This window comes from Myodes glareolus, chromosome 27, assembly GCF_982192425.1.
Source record: "Myodes glareolus chromosome 27, mMyoGla1.1, whole genome shotgun sequence".
In the NCBI taxonomy this organism is placed as follows: domain Eukaryota; kingdom Metazoa; phylum Chordata; class Mammalia; order Rodentia; family Cricetidae; genus Myodes; species Myodes glareolus.
In genome coordinates this window covers 12,235,887-12,248,645 of record NC_142052.1, presented here as the reverse complement: position 1 = coordinate 12,248,645, position 12,759 = coordinate 12,235,887, and the positions used below count along the sequence as shown (strand labels likewise).

Sequence of the window (12,759 nt, the reverse complement as noted above, 5' to 3'; positions counted from 1 at the left end):
AAAACTTTTTCAAATGCTTAAATAATTGGCTTTCTGGCAATGCCTTGCTATGTATGTGACTTGGTCATTCTGGGTAAGGACAAGACACTCGGTGCGGTCATCTTTGCAGAGAATTCTTACCCCACTGGGTAGTTCTGAGTATGGGAAAAGTATGTTGACATAAAAGCATCTGTGGTGTTCCTTTTTTTCTTTTTTTAACAGTTTAGCTAAAAATGGTAAACTGTTTTCTCACTAGCGATGCATCTGTCTTGTTTCAGGCACAATGTGAACATGACCGTTCAAGTGAATGATTAATTATAAACCAGTGAAATAAACATTTGATAAGCATCTTCAGCTTCAGGCCACAAATATATGCTGGTAGTGTTAGTGTGTATATTATATATATTTAGTCATTTCGTGTTTACTGACCCTAGTTTACTACGTGTTTAGTCAGTAAATATGCTCAGGTTACATGTCAGAGTGTGAAGCTGCCTGCTGTGTCTTCTATGGCAAGTCTGGGTGTCATTTCAAGGGTTTTATCTGCAATGTCACAAAGCACTGCTTGAACCTGAGACCAGGCTGCCCAGAAAAGGACCAAGGAGGGCTAGGAGGCTGGGTTTAAACTGACCAAGATCTTTTGAGGAAATTATAGTTTAAAGAAATAATAATTGCCTAAGTGAATACAAACAATAAAGAAACTGCCCCAAGTTGATGACCCATATTTAAGCGGCCCTGTCATTTGAATAAACCCAAAGATGTGCTATTTAGATTTTGGTTCTGAATTAGCTTTTGGGCACATCCTCAAGTATTATAAATTGTGTGTCTGGGATGCAGGTTTTGGCAATAGTTCAGTAGTTTAAGGCAAGTCTCCATCAAGAGACTTGATGCATCATAGGTCAGGAGAGCATTCAGGAGGCAAGTCCCTTGCTTTCTCACCAAAGGAACAGCCCAACAAATGGAATACCAGTTTTTCTCTTGTCTCCTCGGGGACCATGAGAACAGAATCTTCTGATAGCTTCTCAGAGATGCTGGCCAGGAAGAAAAACAGGAAAGAGCTGTGCTTCAAAATAACATAAAGCTTTTATTGAAAGTCACTTTATTGATGTCACAATGAGAATAACATAGAAAACTCTGATATCTTATCAGCTTCAGAAGTGAACACTGATAAAATTGTGCCAGGAAGTTAAATCTCGAGATACAGTGACCTTTTAAAAACAGCAAGATTTATTTACCTACAATACGAGAACAACTTTTTAACTTGAACGGCCATAAAACAAACCACGCTTGCTCAGGACGGCAAGCACCATTTCCATTTCTGTTGGTGTTTGCCAAAACCCAGGAATTTTCAAATAGCGTAAGAACTTGAAGGGCGTGCCGAGTAGCAGAGAGGAGGCTTAAATGATGTGAATCTAAGTATACACACTTGAGTACCTGCTTCCATGAAGTGAACCACACTGATGCTGTTCGCGCACCCCATGGGGTGGCGTCTATTGTCTTGGAGGCTATGGTGGGGGAAGCACTGGGCAGAGACCTAATGTCCACTAGCATGGACTGCTTTGATTAGGTGAAATGAGCCGTTTCTGGCGATTGTCATTGGAAATGCGAGTTTGGAGGGGCAAGTCTTCCAACAAGTTAAAAAAAAAATGCTCTGAATCCTGAAGGAACCTTTTGCTGAGCACTTCACAGTTAGTGTTTTTTTTAAAAAAAAATTTTTTCCATTTAAAAAAAAAAGTGATGGGTTATTTGTACCCATTAAAAAGAGGAGCTCCAGAATCACAGTTTGACATTGTGCTGGATTAAAAAGGAGAAGGGGTTTCGTGTCAGGCAGTGATACAAGTGTATATAATTTAACAGGAGCTTGTGTGCCTCCTAAGTGTCTGGATTCATTTCAGCACTTTCTGTATTGTGTTATCTGATAAAACGTAGCACCGCTATATTTAAAGATTGGGCTATTTTCATTATTTTAAAGCGCAACCATCAGAACAAATCATGTCCCAAAATGGTGTAAATTGAATGCAGAATACACGCACAACTATCTGCATACATTTGGGGGAGACTAACCTTTGCTCACAATACAGACCTGAGGGCCTTGTGTGCGTTAACTTAATAAGAGTGCTTCATCTCACTGTATGCCTTTTTGTAAAATCAAACAGAATAAAATACATTTTGTTTGGATTTGATTTCAAGACTGCCTGTGATCGACACCCCTACCACTTCCAAAGCCCCTCCCAGTGTGCTGCAGGTCAATGAACAATGCATCAGGGACACTGTACTGGATAGTAGACTACATAGAGAACTAATGCTCCAGAAGGCCGCAAAGCACGGCCAGCATGGCTGGTGGCCATCTTGAGCTCTTGTGCCTGCTTCAGCGGATGCACTGTGGTCCAGCGCTGGGGCTAATGGACCCAGCATCTCCCCAAACTCCCTGTTGCTTATTCCCTTCCTGAGATCTATACCCTGAGACCCATTTCGTAGTGACTTTCCAAGGTGCACAATCAAAGCAGCATGTGGAAAGGAAACGGAAGCCAACCTCCCCTCCTCTGCATGCCTGTGCTTCTCCCAACTTTCGCCTGCATGCTAGGGGACGTTTCTTATCGAGAGGAAGAGTCCTGCACAGCTACTGAATGGGGAACTACAGAAGAAGGAAGGATCTAGAAGCAGCCATCAAAACCCATAGTAATGATACTGTTTTCAAAGGCCATGGCTATGAAGGGCAGAAATACAACGACCACTGGCGTCTTAAGTTTTGATTTTCTACTTACATGTGGAGGACTGACCTAACTATGACTGAAATGGGAATGGAAATGTTACCTTCTGCTTTCCAAGTCTGGGGCAGTTTTGTTCTGCACCTGCAGGGGTGGTAGGAAAACTCTGCCTGCCCCACAGAGTGTATGCTGTCAGCAGACGCCAACGGCGACCGGCAGGGACATTGTAACAGCATGCTGCTTACACAGACAGATGGGCTGCTGCCTCAGCCAATTTTCACAACTATCGATTGAATTCTTTACAATACAGCGAAGGAGAAGTTGTTCACCCCGGCCCTAGCTCTCTGGTGCCCAGAGAAGAGACCCTGCATCTGAAGTCAGAAAAGTCTTGACCACCCTACAGGAGGAAAATGAGTACTTGAACCCCAAATGAAGCCCTCTTCCACAGAAGCGGCAGCTTCTTATACAAAGCTAATAGAAGAAGAATGGAAAATTCATCTTGACTATATATTGTCGGGGGAGGAGGTGGGGGTGCAGGGGACAGTGGTGCCGTCTGGCTGTGCAGACAGGGCTCAGGAGTCCTGCCTCCTCCTTATTCCCATCAGTTCTGATCTTTGTTCTCCTCTCCCTGCAGACAGCAACTGCCAAACAGCCTTCTTTCCCTTTACATTTAAGTAAGATAAAAATAATCTTACCTTTAAATAGGCAATTATTATATTGAAAAACAAGGGCATATCTAAAGGACTGTCTAAATTTAAGGTTAAGATAGAACTATATGACCATAGGAAATGGCAGGGTGAAATGAATAAACAGACCAACCTGGCTGACATCCTGGAAGAAGAGAGGAGAAACAGCATACTTTCCCTGGCTCAAAGGTAACCATGAAAATATAGCAAAGGACAGCAGGTAAAGTAACTACAGAGGCAGAGGGGAACGGGCAGGAAGAAATCATGCAGATATGTAAGGACAGCAGAAGAAGCCATGTGAATCTGTCCTGGAACACACAGCAGCCTCCCACCCCACCCATGCCCTGGGAAGGCAGAGAATATTTAATTTTCTCATGACTGTGACTGCTTTGAGACACACCATCAATCTTTCATACGTAAATTCTATGTGGGGCTGACATTCTGTGCAAACAGTATTTTAAAAGCCTTGTGAAATGCGAAGAAAAGAAACTGTAATGAATACAGCACCCAGGTTACAGCACTCGGAAGGCATCTCAACCCCAGGCAATGCTTCTGTTAGGGAACCTAAAGATGTGTTATTCCTCATTTAGCATCTAAGTGAGGGGCTGGGATGTATGGTTCAGCCACTGCACAACACTGAGAATCGTGTGCTGCCCACCCAAGGAGCGCCCATCTCCCCCTTTGTGCAGACTGCGCATAACTGCGGTCATTTTCTATCTGGCTGATGCTGGAGGAGGGTTTCCCATCTAAGGAAAGTAGCTGGGAAGAGTTGGTCTGCCCAGTCTGTTCCTTAAGGATTCTCTGTTACTGCAGGCCTTCCCTGGGCACACAGTGGGAAGGCTTAAACATTCCTTTATGAGAACAGACAAGAACATCCCAGGCCTTTGGGCTATCTGTAGTCCTACTGATGCCAAGAGTATTAGAAAGAGAAGCGGCAGCCAATGAACACATTGCTGCCCGTATCCATGGAGTAATGACCCCACGGCACACTGGGAAGTGTGGATGTTAGCTGTGTGACTCAAACCACTACCGAGCTTCAAAGTTCCCCTTCAAAATAGACATTTAAAAAAGAAACAATCATTGTGCTTATCCTTGGCTCCATGAGTCTACTCGGTCTACCTCAGTGAATGAAGTCATACATAGTCAGATGGAATGATCTACAACACCAATATTGGCGAGTGCACGGATACATACTTCTCGAAGCCAATCGTCAACACTAAAGTGTGTTAATTCCAGAAACAATTCTAAGAATGCTTAAACATGGAGATAGATATCTTGACGAAAGCATTAAAGCTCTTATATTTCTAAAATCACTCTGCAAGTCAAGAAAATCCTTTTCATCCCATTACATATGAGGATTACAAACGAAAGCAGCCGTCTTTCCCAAAAGGCACGTGATAATGATTGTAATTTTCAATAGTAAGTTTAGGAAAAAAAATAATTTATGAGGAAAGAGAGGTGGGGAGACAGATATAACCAGCTCACTAGCTAGCCACTTGTGAATTCCCAAGCCAGGATTTATGTAACTAACTCTAATACAAAGCATATTTACACGAGTCATCTTCATTCAAAGGTATAAACTCTTCTCTTGTAGCCAAAATAAACCTTATATTACACTAGCCTTCTATATGCGCAATGCCAGAAAACACTCAGTGCACACGTGAAGCAATCTCATTCAAAAGTCTCTCATTTGCAACATCTTTCCATCAGTCATCTGTCTGCCCTTCTGTCCTGGCCATAGGCTCAGAGGAGACATTGCTCAACGCATCCACGCCTTTGTCTGAGGCTGTCTTAGTGAGCCATCAGCAAACTCCATCCTTTCCTGTCGTGATAAACTCTGTATAATTACTGTATAATTTTTGTCTGACTAAATTGGTTTTCTAACATCTTCAAAGTGTTTCTGAAGAATGGACCATTACAAAAGACATGAACTGAGTATACCACTGCCTTCTAATCTGGCCCTTCAGTTTGGGCATCTAAGAATATCGTACACAGAGGAGAGACAAATTGTGTCCCTGGACACTTGTGGAAGAAATCAAATGTAGAGCACACTTCTGAGGTCTGGTCTGATAATCTCATTCCTCATATAAAACCATAAGAATACGGTGGGGGGGGGGCAGAAGTATATTTCACAGCAGAGCATGTGATGGAGCTATCAATTTTTGAGTGGCAAAATTGCATTAGAAAAGCTATTAACTTTTAATTTTAAATGACAAGATTTCACATAGAATACTCTTTTTTTTTTTTTTTTAAGGATCAAAATGTATAGGGCTCAGAACCCCTGGTGGCTCTTTTCCCTGCAGGCTGATGGTTACCTTTGCAGCTACTGCATCTACATAGCCTTAGACTTTAATAAAGTTATATGCCTTGTTGAATCTTCTGTACACCATCTTCTTCAAAGTCAGCCAGAATGGCCTGCTGGGACTTACAGCCCAGTGATGATAAATGCATTAAAGTTAGGAAAACAGATCACTCCTTTCACAGGTAATAATGGCTGAAAGGATTTTGTTAAGAAACCCAAACTTCAGGCCAGAAAGGGCTCAGGTATTGGCCAGATGGGAGCTAGCCACTCAGTGGTCTGTGTCTTTCATACATCCAATCCGTCTCAGCAAGAATCTTCTGGAGGGGAGGGCACTCCATGGCCTCCAGGTACGATTAGCTGATGTGCCCTGGTAATGAGCAAGACGGCTATTGTGACAGGAACCATGCTTCTTAGACACGGAATAGACAAGCTGGCAGATTCCGAGAGAACCTGCCAGCTCCAGCGTGTCTTGAGGCTGCATGGCTACCACACATCTGGACTCCACCTTCAGCGAGATGCAAAGGCCAGACGTTTGTCTGAGCATTTTGATCACTTACTCAACAAAACCTCCTCCAGACTGTACGCACTTCAAAGGGAAGTCACACGCTTTAGATGAATGCCAGTTATGGAAAGATACTTTTACAGCATTGACCACTATATTCACAACACCATCCACTGACACTCTGAAGACCGCAGGATGAAGGACAATGATAGAGTCGTGACTGACTGTTTTTAGGCATTTGGCAAAATACACTTATATGTAACAGTTACTTTTTAAATTTAAAAATGTTTACATATGTACAGTTGTCCTTGTATGCTAGTATAAATATGAAAAGTAAAAAAAAATAAAAATACATGTTTAAGGTTAGCATATGGGTATTGGCCTCTCAAAGCGTTACAGTCCTGCAACCTGCAAAATAGTCCTATATGCCTCAGCCCTGCATGCTAGTTCTATTATGGGATGTTGTTTCCTTGTCTATGGAAAACAATAAACAGAAGCTTCATGCATACGGCATTACTGCTTGCAATGAGGATGTGTTTCAGAATGCCCAGTTCTGAATCCACTTCTGTCCCTCAGGAAAACCTGCAACATTTGGGTCATGTGAGTTAATTTTATTGATATTCTACATATATCTGTCATGCAGATTATCCATTAACATACCAATACCAGACCATAAATGGTTCCGTGTCATAGTGTAACATTTCAGGAGTTCTTTACTGTTTGGCTAAACCTTAAGCCGATGACAAAAAGAAAATGGCATCCAGGTATGAGCCGTGGCGTCTCAGAGGGCCTTCAAAGCGTCTGAAGAGCAGACAGATTGCAGTGATTCTGGGTGGCTGGGTTCCTATAAAAGTTGAAGTAAACAGTTTCGATGTGACACATGTAAACAGTTGTTCTTAAATGGACGTCTCCCATAGCTGCGGACAGAAGAAAGCAAAATCAGACACTGGGAAAGCAGAAAGCGGACTTTCTGAGCTGTGAGAAAGGATTCCAACCATATATCAGTAGCTATGGTGCATGCTCTGGTCTAATAAATAGATAAAAGAAATACACGAACTTTTAGCTCTCTCTGAACCTGCTATTAACATTTCTTCTTTGTGTATGTGATGGGCACACGTATGAGAGAGAATGTGCACGTGCCCACACAAAGGCCTGAGGAGGCCAGTCAAGGACTTTGGGTATCTTCCCCTAGCGATCCCCATCTTATTTCCTTAAGACAGTGAACTCCTGGAATTCACCTTGCCTCTAAAGGCACCAAACTCAGGTCTGCATGCCTCCACAGCAATTTCCTCGCTCACTAGGCCATCTCCCGGCTCCAATAGCAACCGTTCTAACAATTGCCACCTTTTGATGAAAAACATCACCATTTCATGTTACTTAAAATTTCGAATAAACACTATATCTCTCACATTGCAAACTTGTAAATGTTATTTTTAAGCTGCCTGTTCCCTTTATTTTCCCAAGTGTATTGTTCAATAGAATCGTGCTTCTCAATCACAGCTTTGTAAACACATCTGGAGAAAGTGTGTGTGTGTGTGTGTGTGTGCATGTGTGTTCATGTATGTGCACATAACAGATGTACACACACACACACGCCTGTGCACACAGAGAAGAGAGGTCAATGTCAAGTGTCTTCGTTCAAGATTCTCCACTTCACTTTTTGAGATGAAGTCTCTGAACTTGGAACTCATGGGTTTGGCAAGACTAGCTGGCCAGCAAGCTCCAGGGTTCCTCCTGCCTCTGCCTCAGCCTCAGCCTCTGCCTCCTCAGTACTAGGAGCACCATACCTCAGTACTAGCACCACCATACCTGGCCTTTTACATGGGTACTGGGAATCTGAACTATGGTCATCATTCTTGTACAGCAAACACGTTACCAACTGAGCCAACTCCTCAGTCCTAATGCGCAGAAGTTTTAAAATCCACACCAACTAAATCAAAATCCCACAGTTGGGATTTAGCTTTAAAATACTCTGAAGCCTTACAGACAATTCCCACGTTCAGTCAAGGCTAAGAAGTTTGACTCCATTGATACCAGCACTCCCCTAAGGACTACTGCGGGCCTATGAACACGCCACACACTTCCCAGCTCTAGCACTGACTGCGAGCAAACTGTTCTCTAGGAGCTGACACGCTGGAGTGAAAGGACGCGTGCTTTCCCGTCCTCCCTTTTCTCTGCTTCTACTATCGGTTCTTCATGCTGAGCCTGGTCAGATCTACTTTGTGCACTAATTGCCTTCACGGACTGCAAACAACTGTGGTACGCTCAGCCAGGCACCAGAGAAGGGGGTCTGCCAGTGTAATATAGTGCAGTCTATAGTATTTCTTCAACTGTGTGAAACTGTGTCACTGTGACTGTTTTAATAAAAAATTAAATGACCAATAGCTGAGCAGGAGGTGTAGGCGGGACTTCTGGACAGAAAGAACTCTGGGAAGAAGAAAGGTGGAGCCACCAGCCAAAGGTGGAATAAGCAGTGGTGCGGGAGAATTGTCTGTATTCTGTCAATCATGTTTTGAATAAACGCTGATTGGCCAGGCAGGAAGAATAGGCGGGAAAACCAGACAGGAAGTAGAAATGATGCAAGGAGAGCAGGAGAATTCTGGGGAGGAGGAAGTTGATTCCTCCCACTCCTGCCCAGATCACGGAAGCAGCAGGATGTGAGCTGCCCCATTGAAAAAGGTACTGAGCCACATGGCTAAAATAGATAAGAAAAATGGGTTAATCAAGATGTGAGAGTTAGCTAATAAGTAGCCTGACCTAATGGGCCGATCAGCATTATAACTTACGGAGTTCTCTGTGGTTGATTTTCTCTGGGACTAAACAGCTGTGGGGTACTGGGAGACACAGAAAATACAAACAAGTAGGCCCCTTCATGTTACAAAGCAGGATGGGCAAAATGGAGATGAGGTGACGAGCATGTGGAAGAATGTGGATTAGGTTATAAGAACTAGTTATAAACATGCCGAAGCTAAGGCTGAGCATCCATACTTAATAATAATAAGTCTGTGTGCCATTTTTCTGTGAGCCGATGGCCCAAAAAGAAGACAGTGTTTACACAAATTATTCTTCAGCTCCATCTTATACTGTTTCCAGCACTGACATACAGAGGTAGTTTTCACAATGAACAAATGTCATTTCTTATTTGTACAGACTTTATGTCTCCAGTGACCTGACCAGCTGTGCTTGTCTTGTGTTTTTGTTTGTTGGTGGTGTTTGTTTGTTTGTTTGTTTGTCTGGTGCTCCCCGCCAAGTTGGTCAAGTTAAGGCACAAATGACCCTGTAATTTTGATTCAGTATCTGTTAGTCTCTGAAACACTTTCAGGTATAAAAATTCTCTGAACCCTATGCTGGCTAAATCTGTGGAGACTGTAAAAGCTTCACCCTTTGACTGCTTTTTCTCCTAAGAGCAGCATCATCATGTAACTGATGAGCCTGGACATCAGTGATCATTCTTCCCGGGTCTTCACTGCACTGAAGCCTCTGAGGGCTGACCTGACTTCCCAAATTCCACTTTATCCCATATTTCACAGAATGAATGCACTGGGGAATGCTGTGAGGCAGGGTATGCTGACGAAGGTGGACGAGGGATCTAATGTTTAAACAGAGTTCCTGGTAAATTCCGTTTTAATCGTAAGGATGAATATCTCCGTACTTGTTTTGAATTTGGCTTTCTGGGGGCAGGAGGGATGGCTCAGTGCCTATGAACGTATGCTGCTCTTGCAGAGGACTGGAGTTTGGTCCCCAGCATTCATGTGAAGCAGCTCAAAGTTGCCTGCAACTCTCGCTCCAAGGAATCCAATGATGCCCTCTTCCGGCTTCCGTGGGACCCGCACTCAAATGCACAGATAGATCTTTTCACACACGTGCACATAAGTAAAAATGATAAAAAACAACCTTGTTAAATCTTGGCTTTTTGGAGGCCATAAGTATGGCACAGAGTTAGAGCATTTCTCTTTCTACCAAGGCAGCAAGGCTTTGGGACTAAATTCTCCTTACCATAAAACCAAGTTTACTTAAAAAAAAGAAAAGAAAAGAAAATGTTAAATTTTTACCATACCCTTTGTAGTATTCTTTCAATATTACAGTTTTTCAAATATTTTCCCTTTGTATCTAAATTCTACCCTTGGTACCAAGACAGTAATCTGGTTTTCTGTCACAGGTTCCTATTTCTAAACCCCTGTTGAGTTGTAACAAGCCAGTGGGAGGCCTGAGCAAGCAAACTAGACATGAAGAAGGAACTAACTTAGTCTTTGGAATTCCATGACAGGGATATTAAAAAGATTTTCAACGTTTCTTAAAGCAAAATACATCCTTTTTTTTTTCAAACCCAGAGATGAGTAAAACAATAATGAAAAATAAAGACATAAGTCTACAGCACTAGGCGGGCAGTGGGGGCGCGCGCATTTAATTCTAGATTTCAGGAGGCAGTGGGGGCGCACGCATTTAATATACAGCACTAGGCGGGCAGTGGGGGCGCGCACATTTAATTCTAGTTTTCAGGAGGCAGAGGCAGGTGGTTTTCTGAGTTTGAGACCAGCCTGGTCAAGACTACATGGAGAAACCCTGTCTCAGAAAAGGTATAGACAGACAGACAAACAGATATAGATTATATATACACACATATATAGATTTCTAGAACCAGGTATAATGGGAATGCCTGTAATCCCAGCACTTGGCAGGCTGAGGTGAGGATTCTCGTGAGATTGAATCGGACTTGGGCTACATAAGCAAATTCTGTCTCAAAAATGATGGGGCGGGGATAGTAGGTGAAAAGAAAGCTTCAAATACAACTAATAATGACCAAGGATAAAGCATGTGGGGATTGCTGTGTACCCGGGCACTCTGTCGGTTCAGTGTCTTCTCCTCATCAGGAAGCGGAGGCATCGGGTATGGGTATTTTCTGCTGGAGGCAATAGACCCAGTGGATGAAGAAGGAGACTTGGCAGGAGACAGGGTCCTGAGATGTCGAGAATATAAGAAATAACATATTATGTCATGCCTGGTATCACTTTTCAGACAAAGCAGACTCAATGCAAGCCCCTGATAGCCACTTTCACTGAGCAGAGCTTTAACTACTGGGGGAGACAGCTGTCGCTCTGGAATGCTGTGAATTTAGCTTCCTAATTCAACAGCAGTGACGGAATGTCTAGCTGGCACTACACAGAACCGTTCTCTTAAACTACAAAGCCAGTAATGAAATTTCATTTACAATAACAAGGTAACATGGGAAAGGGGGAACTCTTCTAAGAACTCATCACAGCAAATTAAGAAGACAGCGTATTAACATTCTACTTTATTTTGCCACTTAAAATGCTTCTCTAAGTACAATAATCTCAAGTAAGATCTTGAAACATAACCACGGATGTATTCATCGGTTGCTAAGTCGTACTCTACACAAAACTCATGCATCAGAGGCCCGTGTGTTAGTTGTGAAGAGCAAAGGGGAACACAAGGTTTTAATAACAAATTAGTAGGCATGCAAGCAGTAAGGAGTGCAGAGTTTCAGCCAAACAAAGTCTGATGAGGACATACAGAAACGGTCTACTTCATCCCTACATCAGCGTTTCTCGGAAAGCAGCAGCCGTACACTGCAGAGGGTGGCTCTTCCTAGTGCAGCTGCCATACTGGTGACTGTGCTGAGCACGCTAGGAGAGATGAGCCTAGCTCATCTGTGAGAGCTCGAATGGAAGACCACTGAACTGGTCAGACCACTGCATGGTCACTGAAGTCCTCCTCCGCCGTGACCGCAGCAGCCTGGTACTGCGGCCATCAAACACCGGGCAGGGCAAGACTCCATGGCTCTCAAACTCACTTTCATTTTTAAGATGCTGAATTCAATCTAACACTTGAAAATGCCTTTCCCTATATACTCTGAGATCCACGTAAACATTCTTGATTGATTTTAAAAATCATGAGTGGCTCTATTCACTTTTAAACTTAACTCCTAATGTTCCTTCTGTGTTTGTTTGAAACTTACTCAGGATGGCTCCCTACCAGGGACTGCTGGAAGGCAGCCAGAAAGCTACTAGGCTTCTCTTAAGCTGACACTCTCTAGACTGGGAAGGTGGAAGTAACTAAGAGTAATAGTACTTTAATATCACTTCAGTACTACATAGTGTGTGTGTGTGTCTGTCTGTCTGTCTGTGCGTGTCTGTGAAGATGTGCATGGATATACAAGTACATGTGCACAGGGTACTTCAGCCTCTGGTATTGTTCCTCAGGCGCAACCTACCTTATCTTCTGATACTGTCTCACAGGCCTAGGGTTAAGCTAGGCTGCCTGGTCATTAAACACAAGGGATTGCCCTGTGCCTGTAGCCCCAGAACTGGGATTACAAACACAAGGCACCATTCCCAGCTTCTTCGTGTGGGTTCTGGGGACAGAATTCATATAGTACAAAAAGTGTGCTCCTGAGACACAGATTTATAATTTAAAAACTATATAGTTTTTAAAGTAAATTAAGAATAAATAGGATCATGATTGTTAAGAAGCAGACACACTATGTTTAAAAGGAGTGTAAAACTTGCATGTAGATGCTACTAAAACGAACTTGATTCAGCTTTTTAGCTCAATCTTTATGAGATT

The 12,759-nt window shown here is 43.0% G+C and overlaps 1 protein-coding gene across 19 annotated transcripts in view; it reads right to left on the bottom strand.

Annotated features, from left to right (window-relative positions):
* Positions 1–1,040: 1,040 nt before the first annotated feature.
* Positions 1,041–12,759, bottom strand: part of Adam22 (ADAM metallopeptidase domain 22) — a 218,330-nt gene continuing 206,611 nt past the window's right edge. For all 19 annotated transcript variants that reach the window (XM_085684035.2, XM_085684020.2, XM_048433607.3 and 16 more), the window contains 2 exons: positions 11,008–11,131; positions 1,041–7,091 (listed from right to left, as the gene is read on the bottom strand). In XM_085684035.2, the coding sequence (XP_085540161.2) occupies positions 7,071–7,091; positions 11,008–11,131 (145 nt within the window). In that variant the 3' untranslated portion in view covers positions 1,041–7,070. The remainder of the gene's footprint in view (positions 7,092–11,007; positions 11,132–12,759) is intronic.